At 59.4% G+C, this 21,655-nt stretch overlaps 1 protein-coding gene across 3 annotated transcripts; it reads right to left on the reverse strand.

Annotated features, from left to right (window-relative positions):
- Positions 1-1,105: 1,105 nt before the first annotated feature.
- Positions 1,106-20,975, reverse strand: ETNK2 (ethanolamine kinase 2). Of its 3 annotated transcripts, XM_008530040.2 has the most exons (8): positions 20,418-20,975; positions 18,541-18,800; positions 15,464-15,586; positions 10,691-10,833; positions 8,072-8,155; positions 5,408-5,553; positions 3,795-3,868; positions 1,106-2,274 (listed from the first exon to the last, which is right to left on the reverse strand). In XM_008530040.2, the coding sequence occupies exons 1-8, from the start codon at positions 20,673-20,675 to the stop codon at positions 2,202-2,204; spliced, it is 1,161 nt and encodes a 386-aa protein (XP_008528262.2). In that variant the 5' UTR covers positions 20,676-20,975; the 3' UTR covers positions 1,106-2,201. The 3 variants fall into 3 exon arrangements, with proteins under 3 accessions (XP_008528262.2, XP_070464815.1, XP_070464816.1); XM_070608714.1 differs by lacking the exon at positions 15,464-15,586 and having other exon boundaries at positions 20,418-20,945; XM_070608715.1 differs by lacking the exon at positions 5,408-5,553 and having other exon boundaries at positions 20,418-20,943.
- Between the last annotated feature and the right edge of the window lie 680 nt (positions 20,976-21,655).

Below are 21,655 nucleotides of genomic sequence, written 5' to 3' on the forward strand. Positions count from 1 at the left end.
TTCAAAGACGGCGCGGGATGGTGCCTGCAGGTTAACTCCCTCAGTGCAGGTGGTGGCCAGGGGCCTCGGGCACAGGACAATACCTGGGGGGTCCTGTTCCAGCCATTCCCTGCTCACCACTGCAACACCATCTCCAATGCTGTGACATCAAGGCCCCAGGAGTCTGGAAACGAAGCTGCCTTCACACTGGTTATTTCTGCCCTCAGCTCCAGAGGTGGATCTGAGAGGAACAAGGATGAGCACCACCATGCAATTCACAGGAAGGGCACACCATGACCACCTGACCCCACAGATGACCCCCAGGGCCCGACCTGTCCAGCCTGGCACCATCCCTCTGTCAGGCACGCCTTTCCCCCATGTCCTCCACTGGCACCCCTCCCGGGGGCCCAGCCACACTGGATCACTGTGACCTTGAAGAAGACCCCAGCTGCCAGTGCCAGCTCAGCTCCAACAGTTGCCATGGCACCTGGTACCTTTGCAGGCAGGAGCCAAACAGCCAGAGTCTGCTGGCAGGAGGCTGCTGCTGTCGCTGCCCCTATGGGCACCAGGTACCTTCTGGGGGGCCCTGGGCGCAGCTGCTGCCCAGCCACCCAGCCCTGGGAGTACAGCCATAGCAAGCTGGACTGCCAAGAGGGGAGGCCCTGCTCACCTTTGAGCTTCTGCTGTCCCCTCCCTCTGGCCTTATTGGTTCCAGAAATCACCCGTCAGGCAGAGCAGCTCCCCTCCCCCAGCAGCTGGGAGCCAGCGAGGACTGAGGAAGAAGTCGGTTCTGAGCGCTCCGCGCAGCCTCTCACTGGCTCATCACCTGGCTGGGCCAAGTGCTCGGACCCACAGCCCAGTTCCCGTTCAGCTGTGTCCTCCCAGGGTCAACTCAGTCGAACAAAAGGGTCAAAGGCTGAGGTCAAAGGGCAATTGCTGGCCCTGCCCAGGTCTCCCCCAACCAGGGCCCAGGCCTGTGAGCCAGGTGCACAGGAGCCTTGGCAGCAAGCGTGCAGCCCAAGGATACCCCAAGAAGGGGTTGGAGCAGCCCTCCACCGCTAGTGCAGGAGAAGCAACCACTCCCTCCACGTCGGAACCCCACCGTGGGCACTCGGACACAGAGTGGTCCAGACATGGCCACTTTAATGCAGAAACCACAGTAATTTACAAATGCATCACTTTATGGAGGCAGGAGGGCCTGAGGGGCTGTGAGGGCAGACAGGAGGTGGGAGCTGTCAGCACCTCCTCTACTCATCCTACCCAGGCTCCCACAGGACGGGTGGGCCCTGAGGTCCCGGGTCCCTGCCCCTTTACTCCTGCCAGTCATTCCCAAGGGACCCCTTGGGTCAACTTCAGGACAGAAGGTGGACACGGAAAGACAGATTCTTGGAAGTGAGGGCCTGGAGGGCAGGGCAGCAAACAAGGCAGGAGGCTGCTGGCTGCTGTCCAGCCACCCCACTCTCGCTATGTCCCCAGCCAAGCCACAGCAGGAGGCAGAGCCAGGCTCTGGCCCAGGACGCCACCACTCCCTTGCCTTCCCTCCCAGCAGGCAGCAGAGGGAGGGAACACAAGCTCAGAGCAGAAAGGGTCCTGGGGAACGGAGGTCCTCGGGCTGAGGTTTGGGAAGGGGCTACTGGATTGGATCTGACTTGGAGGAAGGGAACGATGTCAGATGAGGCAGCTGCTGGGGGAGCCGTCAGACCAATTGCAGACTGCCCCCCCCAAGATTGGTACATCCGTCTTTCTGTCGGAGTGGGCACCATGCTGGTCTGGGCTCAGCACCTCCCACGTGGGGTATGCGGGGGGACGGGCTGGAGGCTCAGGGCACTGGAGGTAGAAAGGAGCCCTTCCCCCCTCCCCTTCCTCAAGCCGGAAAGGTCAGAGACACATCTAAGGCAGCCCAGATTCCAGCATGGCCTGGGCTGGGAATGCTGGCCTTCCCAAGGGTGGCTGTGGTCCGGGCTGTGACTGGCTACAGGCACTTCCTCCCAAGGCTGGCAAGGTGAAGGGGGACCCCCAGAGCTGGGTCCTATGAGCTCCTCCAAACGAGAATGTGGTCTCCAGCAGCATCCACAGGGGGCTGGTGGCAGGGGCAGAGCCTTCCCCCTGGATGCCTACCTGCCCCCTCTCCCACCTTGTCCAAGGGTGTGGAGCGTGGAGCAAGGCAGAGCCCTGGACACAGGTCTGCGCAGGCAGACAGGCGGGGAGGCTGAGGAAGCTGGTCACTTTGGCATCTCCAAGGCCGACACCTGAGGCTTCACCTTGAAGTACTGGTTGAATCGGATCACTGCGTACCTGCCAGAAGACAGGGCAGGGGGTGAGAAGGGAGGCCAGGTGGGCCCTGCTGGGGGCACTCACGCCAGGAGGAAAGCTGTTCAGCTCAGCTCATCCAGGTCTGGGCAGGGCAACCCCAGCCCAGGCTGACTTTTTTTTTAACTTCAACTATAACTTTATTTTTCTTCTTAGATCAGACTGGAGCAACCCTTCCCCAAATACGTTTGCTTGCTTTCTGATTTTTACAGCTCAGTAGTATTCATATTGTGGTGCAACAGATCTCCAAGACTTTCTCATTTTCAAAACTGAAACTCTGTCCCTGTTAATCAGCAACGCTCCGCTCCCCGGCCCCAGCCCCTGGCACCCACGGTCTCTGTGAGTTTGACTGACTGCTCCAGGGACTTCACATAAGTGGACTCAGACAGTATTTGTCGTTTTGCCACTGGCTTATTTCACTTAGCACCATGTCCTCAAGATTCATCCATGTTGTTGTGTGTGACAGGATTTCCTTCCTTTTTAGGGCTGAATAATATTCCAGGGTGTGTAGACCACGTTTCATTTATCCATCATCCATGGCCATGGGCTGCTTCCACCTCTCGGCTGGTGTGAACGATACTGCTGTGAACATGGTGGTGCAAACACCTCTTCAAGGCCCTACTTTCGGTCCTTTTGGACACACATCCAGCAGCGAGAGTTGCCAGACCACACAGTCATTTGATTTGTGATTTTTGAGGAAGCACAGTATTGTTTTCCACAGCAGCTGCCCCACTGTACATTCCCACCAGTGGCGGGCCCGCCCCCTCGCCAGCACTCATTATTTTCCGTTTATCTGACAGTAGCCATTCTCATGGGTGTGAGGTGCCATCTCATGGTGCTTTGGACTTGCATTTCCTAATGGTGGTGAACACTATGAAGCCAGGGTACTGATTCCTTTTAGCTGAGGGTGGGTCAGGAGGAGAAGGGCAAGGAGACTGGGCCAGAACGGAGGACAAAGTGACTCCTGGCCCTCAGCGACATATGTATCTGGCAGGACGGGCCCTCAAGCAGTCAGTATTCAAGTATGGTCTCCGTTTAACTCCCAGTGTGTCAGCAAGGCCACTGGAGGAGGAGCTGGGTCTGACACCCACACAGTAAGCACTGAGCCCACCCGTGATCTTGGCGGGTCACTTGCATACTCCGGAACTCTGTGCCCTCTGCTATGGAGTGAGAGTTGACTCATGATCTTTCAGACTGATTTTCAACACTTTCCTCGCTGCCTAGCCCAGCGGATGGGAGCACAGCCAGCAGAGCAGGGCAGCAGGTAGGCGACCCACCAGCGGTGCGGGCAGAGTGGGAGGCCCCACTGCGTTCAGAGGGCTGCTCTGGGCCACGGCTCCCCAGGCTCCCCAGAGTGGCGGTCCCACTGGACATGGGCTGGCGGGAATGGGCGCGACTTAGCAGAGCAGAGGCATGGCCTCTGGACGCTCTATTCAGGCCGTGCTTTGCTCCTACACCCTGGGCTCCAGGCCCTTCCTTTCCTCCGCCTCCTGCTCCCAACTCACCTGAGGAAATCAAAGTCGATGGTGGAGAACTGGTCCTGGATAAGGGCCCAGAGTGCCCAGAAGAAGTGAGATGCCTGGAAAGACCAGAGAAGGTCAGCACGCAGTCCCGTCATGGACCCCACATGGCTGGACTGACACAGTCACTCTGGAAGACACACAGCTGGGACACTGGCAGAGACACAGTGGGGTCTCCCAGCACAGGTGTGGCAGACTGCAGAGGTCAAGTCACTGGACAGCGTTTGGGGGCTCCGCTCCCGCTACAACGAGGCAGCAGATGTGGTCCTACCTGTCCTGGGGCGGCCAGCAGGCGGGGCTTCAGGGCTTTCGGCTTGTGCCCAGCCTGAGCAGGACCCGAGCTCCCCCCGGCCGCTCCCCTGCCTGGGGAATCTCCTCAAGACTTCAAGGCCAAGGTATCCAGGACAAGACGGACCTCTAAGCCAGAGCTCAGGCCCAGCGGCCAGTGGCGGGGCTGGTGCCCCTCAGGAGTGCCCTGACCACATGGTCATCAGGGGTCCTGTCTGCTGGAAGACCCCTGACACTGAGTTCCTCCACGCCTTTCCCTCTTTCCTTGGGAGGCGGGTTGGGCTGGAGAATGAGTGTAGGTGTGGGAATGAGAACCCTGAGTCTGGGCACTGACAGAGCAGCTAACTGTCGTCCCCAGAGCCAGAGGTGCCCGGGCCCTTTCACCCCAGGCTCAGGAAGCCAGAGAGCGCGCTTCCTGCTGCCCTGAACAAGCTTCAGCGACACCAGGACCTTCCCAGGTGGGCCCCACCCAGTCCTGCTTGCTCTGGGCTGGCTGGAAGGACCTCCTTCCACTTTCTTCCCGTCTCAGGACTTAAGGGGACATAAATCAATTAGCAATATGAATGATGACTAATATTTAGCAAGAGAAAGGCATGGGTGGAACAGTTAAGAAGAACCTGATGGAGAGTCAGTTTTGTGCCACTGAGGAAAACAGCGGAGGCAATCCCAAACCACCAGTAAAGATTTTCTTTAGCTCTATGATGTGCTGTGAAATTCAGGGTGCTGACGTTAATAAGCCACTTAGCAATGCCCTGAGCACACACCGGTGGAGACCTGGCATGAACCATGGATGAGCGGCACTCACACCTGAGCACCGACAGCACGGTGACTGGAGCAGGAAGAGCCTGATGGGAAAGGCTACACAGACTTCTGAGTCCGCAGAGGCAGTTAAGGAGGATTAGAACTGACATTCTCTATCTCCTCCAAAGGCTAAAAACAAATATGAAGGAGTGCTTTTAACTGCAGCCTAAAAGGCTAAGGTTAGTCACCAGAAAGAACTACCTGTCCAAAGGAGAGAACTGCTAACACAGGAAGCTAGGATCCTTCTTGGAAGTAGTTCTCTAGGAAGGAGAGAACCTCGACTTGACGGGGTGGGGAAGCAGGGCATCTCAGTATTAAGGGAACGCCAGAGATGACTATGCCCGGACCTCTCCTCTAGGCTGTGGTTCAGCAGCATATGATGGGGCCCCCAGGACCTCCTATCTGACCCTGGGCTCTGCTTCCCTCTCCACCACAAGGCTGGGAGAAGCAGCAGCTGGAGGTGGGTCTTCGTCCCTCCTTCTCCTGCCCGTTTCCCCTCAAGCACTCACCAGAGCAAACTTGTTGACTTGCACGTAGAGCCTCTCCACCTCCCTGGGGGTCACCGCCCTCCCCTTCTGTGCCTGCAGGTAGTAGCGCAGCCACTGCTGCTGGGTCTCCTGCGCCGGGTACAGGCAGTAATCCACCTCACTCACACCTGGGGGGAGGCAGGGCGCACAGAGGTTGCTGGGAGACCCCCCACCTGGGGGGCTCCTGCAGCTCAGTAGGTGTTCCCTGCTCCCCTCAAAACCTCCATCTACTTTACCCCGCGGGGCTGTGCCCACGGAGACAGCCCTGGGAATGCAGCCAAACTTCTTTGACCGCCAAATTCATCTAATGTGTGGAGGGTCCAGCCCCATCCAGCTGGGGACACTGCTGTCAGTGGGCCGGAGGGAAGCAGAGACAGGCAGACAGCTGAGGGGCAAGGCACAGTCCTGGGAGTGACACGGACCCCCTAAGCCAGTACCACGGCATCCCCATGCCCTATACGAAACTAGGGCACGAGAAGGCGCTCGGCCAAAACACAGTGTCGGGGCCTCTTGGCCTTTTAGGTCTAGCAAAGGCCTAGCGCTCATCTCCAGTCAGCCAGGGACAAGCCCTTTCTGCCCTCAGGCCTAATCTCTTCCCTTTTAAAGGGAGGGAGCTGGACTCAATGGCGTGTCTCAAACGTTGCTTCCTGGACCAGTGTTGAGCTGGTTACTTACAAACATCACCTGGAGAGCTTGGTAAAAACACAGATTCCCAGGCACCCCACCCCCGTCCAATTCTGGGGATGATTCGGAAACGCAGCCAGGCTGGGAACCCCTGGACTAGGCGGCCCCGACTCCTTCTAGTCCACCCTTCCTTGAGTCCGGAGGCTGCCAGCCCGCTACGCGCCAGCCACATCCTGGGCGCCTGGCAGAGACCTGGGCTCCACAGCCGGTAGAGAAAGCAGCAGTTTATTGAAGATGGGACCAGGACTGGGCCAGCTTCCCCACAGTCTCTTCCTAACCTATTCTTCCTTCCTGTCCTTTGCAAGCCTCCATTATACTCCCGGGGAAACCAGTCAGTCACCTGGGGCCCCAAGAGTACGCTGGAAAAGAATTTCCTCACGCAGAGGTAGAAACTAAGGCCCAGAGAGAAGCCATCTGCTCAAGGTCACACAGCCAGTTAGAGGTCAGTTCAGGGTCGGCCTCCCGTCGCTCAGCTCCCGAGAACACAGGAGGGCCCTCTTCCTCGTTCCCAGTCTCCTCTCTTGCCCCCCTCCTCCCCCGTGCCAGGTTCTTCCTCCAATCTCCACTTGGGACAGGACGCAATCTGCCCCTTTGGAGAAATTCCAGCTGGACTTTGCTCTCTGCAGTAGGTAAGAACGACTTAAAATGCTTCAGAATTATCCCTTTTGAAAGGCCAATGGGTCTGGCAGCTGAGCACTCAGGTCCCAGTGCCCTGCTGGCGCCAGCCTCTGCTCTGCGCCACACCCCACAGCTCAGCTGCTCTGCCCAGCTGAGACCCCCATCGTCCCCTGGGGACCTAAGTGCAGCTGGTGTGGCCACCCCGGGGAGTCATCCCCTCAGGTACAATCAGCACTTCACAGACCTTGTCACCTGGGCTTCCAGAAGGGACGTGATTGGCCTGGGCTGGGCCAGACGGTGGCTCTACAGTTGGCCTGGGCCCGCCTCACCCATCCTAAGCCACAGGGGCTGGCCACCTCGTGCTGAGCACCCCCCACCGCCAGCCCAGGGACGTCCCTCCAGCCTCAGTGTCCAGCTCCATCCCTGAGTTGTCTCTTCAGTCTCATCTAATTGTTTTTTTAAGAATTAAGCCCTCAAGCTGGAACTACCTGCACTGTTTCCTTTATACAAATGATTCTATTGTACACAGGGCGCCCTTAGAGAAGAACTGCCTGCCCTGAGGAAATACTCCCTCATCCGGCCTCTGCCGCCCTGCGCCAGGCTCCCTCAGCTACCTCCTATCAGCCATAAATACCGACACGATGCTTAGTATGTGCCAGACTTGCGTGTGTAACTCATATCAATACTGTGAAGCAGGTACTAGCATTATTTCCATTGTGCAGAGGCACAGAGAAGGTAAGGAACTTGCCCAAGGTCACACAGCTAATAAGCAACAAAGCTAAGATCTGAACGTGGGGTGTCAAGTTGTAGAACCCACACTTTTAACTAGTTCCACCTAGATTATTCTCTTCAGGCCACCAGGCAAATAGTTTCTCGCAGCTCATTTTGCTCCTTATCTGTACGCAGGGCCCTTATTTACAATTGGGCAGGTTGTACTGGGCATAAAGGAGCTTGGACAAGGGGGCGAGTGGAGGCTGGGGTTGTCTGTGCAGCCCAGCTGGCGTGGGCTGTCTGCCCAGAGGAAGGGGCCTTTTTCTAACTCACATGCTAAGCCAAGTATCCTCAGGGCCCTTACAGAGGGCACAGCTTCCTAGTTTGTACCACACTGCCGTACGGGCTAGCAGGGTTCTGCTCTGCGTATGTGGGTCCTGCCTCCCCCGTGAAACTTGGAGCTCTCCCAGGCAGGCTGTGCCTTTCCCCCTCGAGCTGTGATATTTCAGAGGACAAGGGCTGTCTCACCTCCACCCTCCAAGTGTGGAACCCCTCTCCTCCTCCCCCTCAACCTGCCCCTCCATCATATGGAGGGTATCTTGGACACAGGTCAAAGAACAACATCCTTCTTACCTGCAAACTCATTGAAATGGTTGCCAATGTCAAAAGCTTGGTAGTTGTAGCCGGCATATTCATAGTCAATGAACCGTACATGACCTATGAGGTAGAGGAGAGGCAATGATGGTCGGTCCCAGGAGATCTGGAAAAAGGGCCTGGTCAAGCTTCCACAGACTTCTGGAATGCACCTACTGAACATCTGCACCAACCTGACCTAACCCAGCCTCCTCAGCGTCGATCTTCTAAGCTGTTCCCTTCCAGCTGTCCATCTGTCCCTCTGCCGTTCCATCAGCCCCACCTGCCCACTCACACAGCTGCCCCCTCAAACAGCTGTCACCCTCACGCAGCTGCCCCCTCAAATAGCTGTAACCATCACGCAGCTGCCCCCTCAAACAGCTGTCACCCTCACACAGCTGCCCCCTCACACAGATGCCATCTCACACAGTTCCACCCTCACACAGCTGCCCCCTCACACAGCTGCCCCCCTCACACAGCTGCACCCTCACACAGCTGCCACCCTCACACAGCTGCCCTCTCACACAGCTGCACCCTCACACAGCTGGCCCCCTCACACAGCTGCACCCTCACACAGCTGCCCTCTCACAGAGCTGCCACCTCACGCAGCTGCCCCCTCAGCCCCAGCTGCCCCCAACCCCAGCTGCCCTCTCACACAGCTGCCCCCTCACACAGCTGCCCTCTCACACAGCTCCACCCTCACACAGCTGCCACCCTCACACAGCTGCCCTCTCACACAGCTGCACCCTCACAGAGCTGCCCTCTCACACAGCTGCCCCCTCACACAGCTGCCCCCCTACAGCTGCCCCCCTCACACAGCTGCCCTCTCACACAGCTGCACCCTCACACAGCTGCCCCCTCACAGCTGCACCCTCACACAGCTGCCCCCCTCACACAGCTGCACCCTCACACAGCTGCCCTCTCACACAGCTCCACCCTCACACAGCTGCACCCTCACACAGCTGCCCCCCTCACAGCTGCACCCTCACACAGCTGCCCTCTCACACAGCTCCACCCTCACACAGCTGCCCCCCTCACAGCTGCACCCTCACACAGCTGCCCCCCTCACACAGCTGCACCCTCACACAGCTGCCCTCTCACACAGCTCCACCCTCACACAGCTGCACCCTCACACAGCTGCCCCCCTCACAGCTGCACCCTCACACAGCTGCCCTCTCACACAGCTCCACCCTCACACAGCTGCCCCCCTCACAGCTGCACCCTCACACAGCTGCCCTCTCACACAGCTGCACCCTCACAGAGCTGCCCTCTCACACAGCTGCCCCCCTCACAGCTGCACCCTCACACAGCTGCCCTCTCACACAGCTCCACCCTCACACAGCTGCACCCTCACACAGCTGCCCCCCTCACAGCTGCACCCTCACACAGCTGCCCTCTCACACAGCTCCACCCTCACACAGCTGCCCCCCTCACAGCTGCACCCTCACACAGCTGCCCTCTCACACAGCTCCACCCTCACAGAGCTGCCCTCTCACACAGCTGCCCCCCTCACAGCTGCACCCTCACACAGCTGCCCTCTCACACAGCTGCCCCCTCACACAGCTGCCCCCCTCACAGCTGCACCCTCACACAGCTGCCCTCTCACACAGCTGGCCCCTCACACAGCTGCCCTCTCACACAGCTGCCCCCTCACACAGCTGCCCCCCTCACAGCTGCACCCTCACACAGCTGCCCTCTCACACAGCTCCACCCTCACACAGCTGCCCCCTCACAGCTGCACACTCACACAGCTGCCCCCCTCACACAGCTGCACCCTCACACAGCTGCCCTCTCACACAGCTGCCCCCTCACACAGCTGCCCCCCTCACAGCTGCCCCCCTCACACAGCTGCCCTCTCACACAGCTCCACCCTCACACAGCTGCACCCTCACAGCTGCACCCTCACACAGCTGCCCCCCTCACACAGCTGCCCCCTCACACAGCTGCCCTCTCACACAGCTCCACCCTCACACAGCTGCCCCCTCCGCTGCCCCTCACAGCTGCACCCTCACACAGCTGCCCTCTCACACAGCTCCACCCTCACACAGCTGCCCCCTCACAGCTGCACACTCACACAGCTGCCCCCCTCACACAGCTGCACCCTCACACAGCTGCCCTCTCACACAGCTGCCCTCTCACACAGCTGCACCCTCACACAGCTGCCCTCTCACACAGCTCCACCCTCACACAGCTGCCCCCTCACACAGCTGCATCCTCACACAGCTGCATCCTCAGACTCTCTACCCACAGACATCTGTCCGTAGCAGGGCTGGGGACCAGAAAACAAGCTCAGGACCCCCTGGGGGAGGCTCTGTCTCCATGAAGGCTTGGGGCAGCCAGGATGTCCTCAGAAGCCCAAAACGTCGTCAGGGGCAATGGCACAGGTGCCCTAATGTTGAGGCCTTCCACAAACCACACTTTGAGTTCTTTCTTGGCATAGATTTTTCTAAGTGGGAATTTGCTTCCTTTTCCATTTCTCTCCTACAAATTAACTTAAGACCTAAACCAGAAGGTCTCCTTTCACTTGTCCAAGTACCTGCCTGAGGAACAGAACCCTGAAGCCAGCTGATGAGCCAGCCCAAGCCCTGCAGCTGCCCGGCCGGGCCAGAGAAGCCGTACCTTTGGCGCTGTCATAGATGATATTCTTGCAGAGCAGGTCATTGTGACAGAACACCACAGGGGAGTCCAACTGCGACAGGTGCTCCTTCAGCCAGGCCAACTCCTGTTCCAGCACCTCTACCTTGGGGACATCTGCAGAAAGGCTGGACAGTGACAAGAAAGGTGGCTGGTGGAGGGAGGGCTGACAGTAGACAGGCAGGCGCTTGGCCTCAAAAGCTCTGAGCTCCGGTTCCATCACCTCTTACTGCAGAGGAACCTGGAACAAATGGCTAGCCTTTCGGACCCTCACTTTTGTCATTTGTAAAACGGTGCTAAGGCCTCCTGTCCTTCTGACTTCCTGTGCTTACTCTAAGAAACCGAGGAAGACATAGGTGTAAGAGCATTTTGCTAAGCACAAAAGTCCCTGAGCGAACAGCATCCCTGCTACTTTGTGAAAGGGAAAGGAAGGGAAGGAGGAGGCACGGGGAGAGGACAGGGCAGGTGGGAAGGAGCATCCCAACTCAATCAGCGCAGACCAAGAGAGCAGGGGTGGAGGGGGGCAGGCAGACAGGCCAGCTCTTAGGACCAGGAGGAATTTCTGAGGGAGGGGGAGCTCTCTAAAACAAGGCAGGCGGAGGCGGTACCCTGGGGAGGGCCGGAGCACGCTCTTGCTCTCAAGGAGGCAGAGGCGAGTCCTGGGGAGTCTCCCTCACACTTTGGTGCCTGGTGTCACAGTGTAAAGGACCAGAGAGATCACGTGGTCTTACTTCTCATCTAACAGAGAGACCCCCAGGCCCACATACGACAGCCAGCAAATTCCTTCTGGGCTCACTCCTCCACAGCCCAGGGGCATCAGAAAAGCACTTGCTCTGTAGTTCCCAATAACTCGCCCCTCCTACCCTGCCTTGTCCCAGACCCCTGCCAGGCTGTGCAGGGGCAGCTTGAGGGCAGGAGGCCACCCCTCCTTTGGCCCTACCCTGTCCCAGGGCGCATGCGGGAATTTCTGCTGCATGAAATATGCGTTGAGGAGTCAGTGCATGGGTCAATCAGCAACATTCCCAGAGGCACTGGGAAGTCGGTGAGGTACACTGTGCCCAGATGCTCTGAACTTTGGTCTCCAGGAAGCACACAGGTCTATTTACACTGAAAAGCCAAATAGTCAGCAAAGCCCTTAAAACCTCAGAACCACCAATGAGGGGAGGGGAGGTGGCTGCAGCTTAATCTCCATCCACGTGTCCCCGGTCTGCTTTCTCCTCCAGAGTGCACACAGCAGGACGAGAATGAGGCGCTCTTTGACCTGCCACAGACGGCTCGTCGCCCCCACCCAGCCCAGAGGTCAGAACACGGCCAAGAGGACTCAGCGACCAAGGCACCCCATGTCCCCTGGAAAAAGATGAGTGGCAGGCTCCCTCCCAGGCTCTGAGAAGCTCAGAACTAAAGAGGATCTTATGTCTCTGCTCCAACCTCACAGGGAAACTGAGGCTCAAGGAAGGGCAGAGGCCTCCTTCCAGCTTCCTGATGTCTCCTGCACAGCTGGACTCTACTTCCTCGCCTCAGGAAAGCAGTCCTCGGCCTGTCCAAGGATCCAGAAGTGAGCTGAGCCTCCTGCCTGGAAGGGCCTCGGTGCCCCTCAGAAGCTCCACACAGCCGCCCTGAGGCCAGGGGGTCTGTCAGCGGGCGACCTGGGGGCGGCAGTCCCTCCTCCTCCCTGGAGTTTATCTGTGTGGACGGGTCTGCATAAGGTGCACTTCCAGCTTGGCTCTCCTTAAGAAGCTACCTTTTCTTTCAAGGTTCTTTTCTGTTCTTGGGCTGAGACCATCCAAAGAGAAGGACTAGGAGGTTTCCTTTGGTTTGCCCAGGTCCCAGCCCGCAAACACACCTTCAACACCCCAGACACCTGCTGCCCAGGCCATGACCTCTGTCTGACCCCCACCCTGCCCGCCCCAAGGCCATGCAGATGCTTACTGCAGGAACCGTGGCCTCTATCTCCCCGGCAGCCTCCCTCCACGGCCCGCTCCCCTTCCCCGAGCACTTGAACCGTCGCCAGCTTTGCTACCAGCCCTGACACCACTGGACTCTTTTAAGGCTGTGGGGTTGGCAGAACAGCAACCACCACCACACCACAGAAACGTTCACACTGCAGCCAGAACTGCTCCTCCCACTCCTCTGTCCCTCAGAGGCAGCAGGAGGGGTGGCCCCCCAGGAGGCCTGGGAGTTCCTCCTGAACAAGGGACCACTGCCCAGCGAGCGTCCACTCAGCTCTCAGCGTACCCTCCCTCACCGTGGGCCTTCTAAGTGCTCCAGCTTCCTGGCTCCTCACCTTTCCTTCACACCACTCAGCCCGTCCGAGTCACCTCTTAACGCCCCTCACGCCGTCATCAACCCCACATTCTCCCAGCCGCTGCGGACACCTCCACGCCCACCCAAATAGCAAGACTACCAAATGGATGTCCACAAAGTCTCTGCCTCATCCCCCTACTGTCCGCCCCCTCGATGAGCTGCCCTAGGGCAATACTCCTGGAAACATGGTTCCTTGACCCCTGCCTCGGAATCACCTGGGGAGCCTGTCAAAATGCAGAAGCCTAGGCTCTGACGCGAGGCCTCTGATCAGTGGATCTCCACTCGGGCCGGGCATGTGTGCCTAGCAAGGTGCAGGGACTCCCAGGCTCCCAGGCTGAAATCCCTAGTCCCAGGTTCTGCTCTCTCAGTTACAGCATCCTCAGCTGGCCCCTACCCCAAATCCCTGCCCTTTCCCCCACTCCCACCCAAATCTTCCTCTACAACATTGGAAAGCTTTCTTCCTAAACCACAGTCATGGTCAAGTTACTGATCTGAGCCCCCTGCTCAAACACCTTCACAATGACTTTCCACCGCCTCTTAGGTTAAATCTTGGCTCCTTAACCTGGTATTTAAGACCCCTAATAATCCAGCTCCAACTCACCCCTGCAGCCCATCTCGCATGACTGCTCCCACTCCCTCCTGAAGGTGTGCTCCAGCTGGCTCATCTAGGAGCAAACCAAGCTCATGCCGCATCCTCCAGCCAGAATGGCTTTCCTTCTCACCTCTGCCATGCAGCCTCCGCCAAGAAGACTCTCCCTGCTCCCCCACCCTCAGCATACATTATACACCCTGCCTTCTTTCCTAGCTATGCATGGGCAGGTCCTATTTACCCAGATAGTTCCTAAGCTCCTTGAGGACAGAGTGAATGTCAAGTTCTTGTTTTTGTTTTAAATCCCAATCCATCAACATTTGTGAAATGAAGGACTGACTAAGTCAGGGTTATTAGGCAATGACTGGAGCAAAGTGCTTCATCTTGTCCAAGTGACTGCTCACCACCACCCTGCTGTGGGCACATTAGGCAGTTAGGGCAGACAGCATCCCCTAACGAGGCTCAAAGAGGTTAAGAAACTTGATTTGCCCAAGGTCAATGGTGTGACAAGAGCAAAGGGGTTGGCTGGCTCTTCTCCAGGAACCACTCCCCTCCCAAGAAGGTCACCCCCAAGGTCACACAGTGACAGTACAGTCAAAGGAAGCTGCAGTAGCAAGGGTCATGCCTGAGCAACAGGCCTGGACTCTAGTCCTTGAGCTGCCACTGATCAATGTCACCTTGGGCAAGTGCCCTCCTCTCTCTGGGCCTCAGTTTTTCCATCTGTCCAATGAAGATGGTGGGTTGCATGATCAGAGGGTCCCGTTCGTGCAGACACCAAAGGATCCTGCTCGCCCCGCACAGTTCTAGTCCTAAAGGAGAAGGCGGTCCTTGTCCTAGAGATGACATTTGATACAGAGGGTCTGAACAAGGGCCATCCTGGACAAATAGTCCCAAAGCAGTGCTTGATGTTCATTAAGTGGAAGGATCCAGATAAAGTCATGCATGTGTGTGGGCATGTGACAGAGACACATGACCAAGACAGAGTTGTTTACTGTCTTGTCATCTCAGAGGGCAAAAGGAGACACCCCTCCCCCAAATCCCTCTGTGCCTGCTCCCGTGAACTTCTGGAAGAAGGATGGCGCTCAGCCCGGTGGGGAGCATGAGGGAGGAGAGGCTCAGTGCTGCGCCCCCCTGGAGGCGCGAGGAGGGGCAGCACTCTGTTCTCCACCCCTCAGTGCGATGCAGGGAGTCGGCATCTGAAGGCCAGGAGGACCCTCGGGGTGCCGGCCAGAGAGCTTAACTGTTTAGGAAGTCCGTCTTCCCTGGGGAAAGGCAGTGTCAGGATGGGTGGAGTACCCCCTTCCGAGAGAGAAGCCACCCAGCCATCTGAACCAGGTGGGGGCAGTGTCCCTGGAGCGTGTGGGGACGAGAGGCAGCCAGGCAGGCAGCAGGAGCCTCGAGGCTCCAAGGGCTTGTCGGCTGATGAGTGCAGCTCCTCTGCCTGGTCTGAACCCGGTCTCAACCCATTCTGAGGGCCGGCCCTCCCTTCTCACTGCTCAGAAGGCAGCCCAGATAGGAAGGGCCCTGGGCTGGGAAAACAAGCTCTGCCTCTGACTAGGCCTTGACATTGGGCAAAGCTTAGTCTCTGAGCCCCGGTATCCTTTAAATAAACTGGGAGACACTGCCCCCGACCCTAGTCCCTGCCACAACCAGCAAACTCAAGGAGAGATAAGCACTCAGGTATGAAACTGTGGATCTAAGCTCCTGTGGTGGTCGGTCAGCCCAACTCTGCTGGAGACACAGGCTCGGCAATTAGGACCAAATCCCCCAAACCTCCTGCTGGGATGGATGGAGCTGAAAGAAGGGGGGATCACATGAAGGCAGTGGAGACAGAGGCAGCCTTGAACCCTCCCAGATCTTTGTACCTGGGGTTGATCTCGTTCTTCACGAGGGTGAAATAATTGTGCATCTTGTGCCAGAGGGTGGGCCTGGGCAGGCTGCCGTTGGTGTGGATGGTGTGAATCTTTGCCATTTCTAAGGCGATTAGCCTACAGCAGAAAACAGGAAGGGCAGTGTATCAGTGTGGGGCAGGCCCCCCTCGGCTCAGCCCCTCCTGCCCAGAAAGGGGCCTACAGGGCCCACTGGGGGCTAACCAGAGGGCAAGTGTGGGGCTGCTACAAATCTTTCAGGAGCTCTGGGTCCTGCAGGAGGAGGGTCTCAGCAGAGGGCATGAAAGGGAGAGAAAGCCTTTGGCCCAGCAGCTCCCATGCCCTCTCCAGAGCCAGGTGGCTTCAGGCAGCAGAAGGGCAAAGCAGTGGGCTGCTGGCCACAGGTCAGTGACCTGGCCCCACCCCAAGGCTGTGCCCATAGCAATCCCTGAGGACAGAGAGGTCACCTGGGGATGGAGGTGGTACCCTTCCTCCCTGCTTGGACTCTGACCCGTGCCCTCAGGGGGAGGGGAGTGCAGGGCACCAAGGGATCAGGGATGGTGTGCCAGGCAGGGAGGGAACGCCCACCTCTTATCAGCCTGGCCAAGGTGGGGAGGGAAGCAGGCCGTGCAGGGCAGCCCCTTCCTCTGTGGCAGGGAGTTTATGCTGGTGGCTGGGTGCCAAGGCCGCAAAACAAACCAGCGGTCTATTTTCAAGCTCTCCTGTGGACATTATCCAAGGTCCCCGGGAGAGAAGGAGGGGGCGGCGGGGAGAGGAGAAAGCAGCACTGGGGAAGGCTGCCGGGAGAGGGCGGGGGTGGACGGAGGACTGACCGGTCAGAGAGGGAGGGCCTTGATAAGGACCTCAGCATCGAGGCCCTATGTGCCAGCTGGGCTCCCCCAGGCCTCTGACAGCCCTCCCTTCTGGAGTCCCAGCCCCCACCCGGCTGCCAAGCCTCCAATGTTCAAGCTTCCTTCGCCTCTGCCTGTTGCTCAAATAATAATCACTGGGAAAGACAACAAAGGCATTGGCTGTTTGAAACCTTGTTACCGAGTTGTTCCAGGTCCTGGGAAGGGGCAGGCCATCACCCAACAGGATAACAGAGCAGACTAGGGGCTCCTCCAGAAGCCCCTGAGGCCCCCACCTCCTAAACGGTGCAAGAGGCAGGGGTGTGGCAGCCACCCAGTAGGTGAGAGATGAAGGCTGTGCTTTCAGAGGCTGGAGGCCCTGGGGCAGGAGGGAGCCCACCAGGGTTTGGGCAAGGCAGAGAAAGAGACCCGAGACGCAGGCCTTCCCTTCCCAAAAGAAGATTCCAAATAGAGCACGAACAGAGCGTTTCCTTGGACATCAATAGGGCTGTTGTCTGGAATAGCAATGAAAGCGACCTCAACACTCAGCATCTTTACACTGCAGAGCCTTGGCAGGCAGAGGGTGGGAGCTGGGGTTCAGGGGACATGGGGAGGTAGTAGGAGAAAGAGGTACTTCTCCTCCCTGCCTTTCCCTCAGAGCTCCACCTTCACCCCAGAAGGACAATGGTCTATCCTGGGAAAACCACCAAGGAAGGGCCTACCTCCTATACCCATCCCAATTTCTGGCTCTCCCCAAATGTAAAGTTCTTATTAGTGAACCTACATCCAGCTTCAATCTTCCTGACAATGGTAATTGTCTCCCTGAGAGAACGAGGGGCAGCATCAGATTCACAGAGCTGGGGGCAGACGGAGTGGTGAGGAGCTGCCAGGATCGGAGCTTATTTGCACCAGACTGAGGGACAGCTGGGAGGAAGCTGGTGCAAGAAGCCAGGACAGGTCCCTCGCCCTGCTCTGACCTCACACCTCCAGGTGGGCGCGCAGCAGCTGCTCAGCCGGAGCCTGAGAAGACCCTTGCACAGGTTTGTATGTCCCCCACCTGCAGACCCACACAGACAGCTGAACACACAACTCACCAGCCCCAGACGCAGTGCTCAGGAGCACGGGCGGGCGGCTCTCAGATTCCCTTCTTCTAGGTCCCTAGAGGGCCTGGCAGAAGGTCTCTACAAAGAGGCCCAGATGCACTAACTCGGGGTTCACTGGGTACCAGGTGAGGGGCAAGGAAGCTTCCTGGTTGACTCCCTGGGTGGGCTTGTTTCCCCTCGGAATGTGGCAGGCTCCTTCCCCTTGGGTGAGACAGGATAGACACCAAGCATCCCAGGCAGACCCCTGTGTGGCTGTCCCCAGTGTCAGGCATAAACCTCATCTGCCTGGGGCCTCACTGGCATCTGAGTGCCCTGCATGTGGACGTGGCATTGGAAGGAGGAAGGCGAGAGCTGGCAGACACCCCTGCCTAGCATGGCCAGAGAGAGGGAATGCACTCTGGGCTCCTCTCTGGTTCTACCCCTTCCAGACCCCACAGCGGCATCCACAGGGCTTGAAGGTCAAGTCCAATTCCTGGGTCCTACACAGTCCTATCCAGGCATTTAATGGGAGGGGTTCCCCGCGGGCCATGGTTCTGGTGAGCTTCTGGAAGGAAGCCTTGGCAGCTCCTCAAACCTGGGCTCCCACCTGTCAGGGAACCCGAAAGGAGCTCAGATGGGGGGAGGGATGGCTTCTCTCTGGGCTGGTAAAACCATGCTCACCCTGGATGGGGCCCACTCTGCTAGCAGGCCTGAGCTCTTGGCAGGAGTCGGGGGAGGGCAGGAAACCCCATCCACTCTGGGGATTCGGCTCAGATTTCATCTCCAAGGCTCCAGAATGTTTCCAGGGCAGACTTGGGGTGGGCAGAAGGCTGAGGCATGGGCCAGGAAGCAGAGCCCTGTTGCATTTAGGGAACCAGGTCCTTTGGTCCAATGTTTACCAAAATTCTCACTCGCCTCCTCAAGAACTCATCCTTCTAACAGGCCCCACTGAAAACCTACACAAAGCTATTGCCCCTGTCTGCAGAGCAATGCACATAAACGCACAAACATTTTTCATGCAATTTCAGGGAGTTCACAGATCTTAAGACACTCATTCATGGACACCATAAGAAGCTGGCCAAGGAGTTCAAAGCCCAGGCCAGAGGAATAGTAGAGACGAAGGGTACCTGGGCACCCTACTCACCTGAAAAGCCGGGGCTCACGGATGTGCTCAGGCTCCAGGGCCATGCCCCGCATGTATTCATAGCACAGCCCATTCTGGAAGGTGCAGTAGAGCTTAGGGGCACAGCCATGTGCTCGCAGCAGCTGGAAGTTCCTGACCTCATTCTCCCGGTCCACCAGCAGCTCCGTCCGCTCCCCGTACACACGGACCAGTACACAGTCCTGCATGTCCTCCTCCACGTAGCAGGCCACCAGCTTGTTGGTGATGCCATCAGTGAAGCGCTAGCATGGGGACAGTGCAAGGGCGTGTGGGCAGGGCCTCCGCTCCTGCCCTCGGGCTCCCCAGCTCCAGCACGGGGAGCTCATCTGAATGCTGAGCACACCACGCAGGACCCCCAGGCCTTTAGCCCCCTCACTTAACCAAGCTCAGCACTGTTGCCAGTGCTCCACTCCGTCTCCACGCCTGAGGCGGACCACAGAGTTCAGGAAGAAGACGGCAGCCTGGGCTCAGCCCCGGCACTCACTCCTCCCGGGCCTGCCTCTAGTGGATGGGATCTGGCAGTGGAGGAACTCCCACACCAATCGGTGGTTAGAAGTCCCCCCTCCTTACTCCTTCACCCTGGCCCTGAATGAAACCTCCACAGACCAGAATGCGCAGAGGAAGGCCAGGAGTCGCCCAGGAGGAGCGCATCCGACCCGCGGCCTCTCACTCCCTGCAAGGCACAGGGCTGTCTGCTGTCCGTTGGCCCTCAGGGGCAAAGGTGCGGGACCCCAGGGCTCCGTGGCCAAGGCTCCACCTGGCCTCTGGATTCCCACCAGAAGCGGCAGGGGATCCTGGGCTGGGAGAGCGGACTCTCTGGGTAGGGTGACAGGGAGGAATGAACCATGGAATTTACGGGGCACAGCCTGACGAAGCTGGAAGGGGCCTTAGAGGACATCTGCACTAGTTCTAGGTAGGGAAACTGAGGCCCAGAGAGAGGAGAGACTGGCAGACAGCACGTTAACTGGCGCTGGAATCAGCTTCAGGCCTGCTTGACACGGGACAGTCTTACACCAGAGTGGGCCTTTTATTCTGAAAACACTACCCACCTACTCCTCCCGCAAGAGAAGACTGTCAGCCTCCACACTTGGTCCTGACCCCGCCTCCCCCCACCCCAAAGCCCAGCGCAGAGCCCCTGCCACTCCGGCGCAAGCTGCAGGTGCCCGGCTCAGGGCACCTTCCTCCACAGGCAGCTCCCAGAGGGGTCAGGGGAGGTGGGCAGGTGAAGACTTTTCAGAGGACGCAGGTCAGCTGGGGAGTCAGCCTGAGGCTCCTCAGCCGAGGCTCTGCCTCCATCTGTGTCCCTGAGAGTGTGCCCAGCTGGGCTGGGGAGCGCCCTGTGGGGGCGCATGGCGGGGCTGCCACCAAGAGCAGAGATTGGGGCTGGCCTCACATCCTCGGGGTGGCTCCCGGGGCTGCAGGGCCACTCAGGGTCTGGCGGCTTTGCTCCCACCCAGGGTGGAGAAGGAGCAGCATGTGTGTGTGCGTGTGGGGGTTCCCTTAAAAGTTCCCGCCGCCTCAGGCTTCAGAGCCGGCTGGGGACGTGCCTCTGGGCAGCCAGGGGCACCAGCACGCCGCGACAGGGGGTGGGGCCTGCTCGCGCAGCATGCTGACAGTGGGCAGGAGACCCCAAGAGGACTGGGGTGTGTGCAGGGCCGACGGAGGTGGGAGCCTAGCTTTGCTTAGAGACCAAAATAGAGGGAGAAAGATACATACACAAACCACCAATCCAACCCCTTGCTGCGCAGCAGCAGCGCGCGCCCGCACCGACACCCGGGAGGATGCACGGACAGACGTCCCCACGCCCCGGCTCCAGCCCTGGCAGGGCCACAGCCCACACCCCGCGCCCGCTCGGCTACCTTAGTCCGAACTTGCTCGGTCTTCCAGTGCGGCCGCAGCTCCCGGATGAGGCGCAGGGCGCCGGGGAGGATGTCGTCCTGGTCCACGGATATGCCGAAGCACGGGACGGCGCCGGCCCTCGGGGGGCCCGGCGGCGCCCGGCAGCCCGCGCTGGCCGCCGCCTTCTCCTCCATGCCCCATGAGCAGCGTGCGCGCGGCGCCCGCCTCCCCAGGTGCGCGGGCGAGCGCGGCGGAGGAGCCGGAGGGGGCACAGCCATCCGCGGCCCCCGCCCCCTCGGAGCCTCGCGCCAACGCCAGCCCCTGCAGAGGGCCGGCGCGAGTGGGAGCGCTGGAGGAGGGGCCGCGGGCAGCCCGTGACTCAGGAGCCCGCGGCCCGGCGCCCGAGGCCGACCCGGGGACGCCGGGCCCGCCGCGCTGGTGACATCACGGGCGAGGGCCGCGAGGCGGAGGCCGTGGGGACGTCCCCTCCCGGGCTCGCCGGCCGTTGGGGAGCGCCGCGGCGGTGCTACCTGGAGCGCCGGGCGGGGCGACACTGCCGGGAGGCCGTGACGCCAGGGGCGGGGCCGGGGCGGGGCCCGGCCCGGGGCCGCCCCCACCTGGGTCCCTGGCGTCTCCGCCCCGGCTCCCTTCCCGGCTCGAGAGGCGGTGAGGCGGCCTCCTCCCTCCCACCTCGGCTGCGGCCGCTCTCCCTGGGCCTCCTGGGGCGGGGACGCGGGAGGTCTCTTCCTGCGCCCCGACTCCGTCCTGGAGTATGGAGATCCGGCTGCTTCCAAAAGGTCAGCTTGGGCTCGCGCTCTTGTTCGCCGGCTCGCTGCCCCAAGTCCCTTGACTCCTGGAGAAAGCTCTGCGGAGCGACCCTGCTGCGTCTCAAAGGCCCTTCCCTGCAGGGAACCCTCAAGACAAATCCTGCCCCCGACGCCCCCCCCCCCCCCACACACTCGATGGCGAGAGGACACTGGGTGATGCGTATTGGGGGTGGGCATGCCAATGGGGACCTCACTAGTCACCAGCCCAGGTGGGAGAGCTCTCTCTGCCCACCCAGCAAAGCGCCTGCAGAGAAGGGGCCCTTTGCTTTTTCCCCGGGTTGTCCCTTTGGCCTGTTCAGGACCCTCTCAACCACAAGGCCCCTATCTTTATTGCTGTCCAGAATCCAGCTCTGCCCACCGCAACTTCTGCAATGGTGGAAATGTTCCGTATCTGTGCCGTCCGTTGCAGTCGCCGCTGGCCACGTGTGACT

Source organism: Equus przewalskii, unplaced genomic scaffold (assembly GCF_037783145.1).
Source record: "Equus przewalskii isolate Varuska unplaced genomic scaffold, EquPr2 ChrUn-1, whole genome shotgun sequence".
Lineage (NCBI taxonomy): Eukaryota > Metazoa > Chordata > Mammalia > Perissodactyla > Equidae > Equus > Equus przewalskii.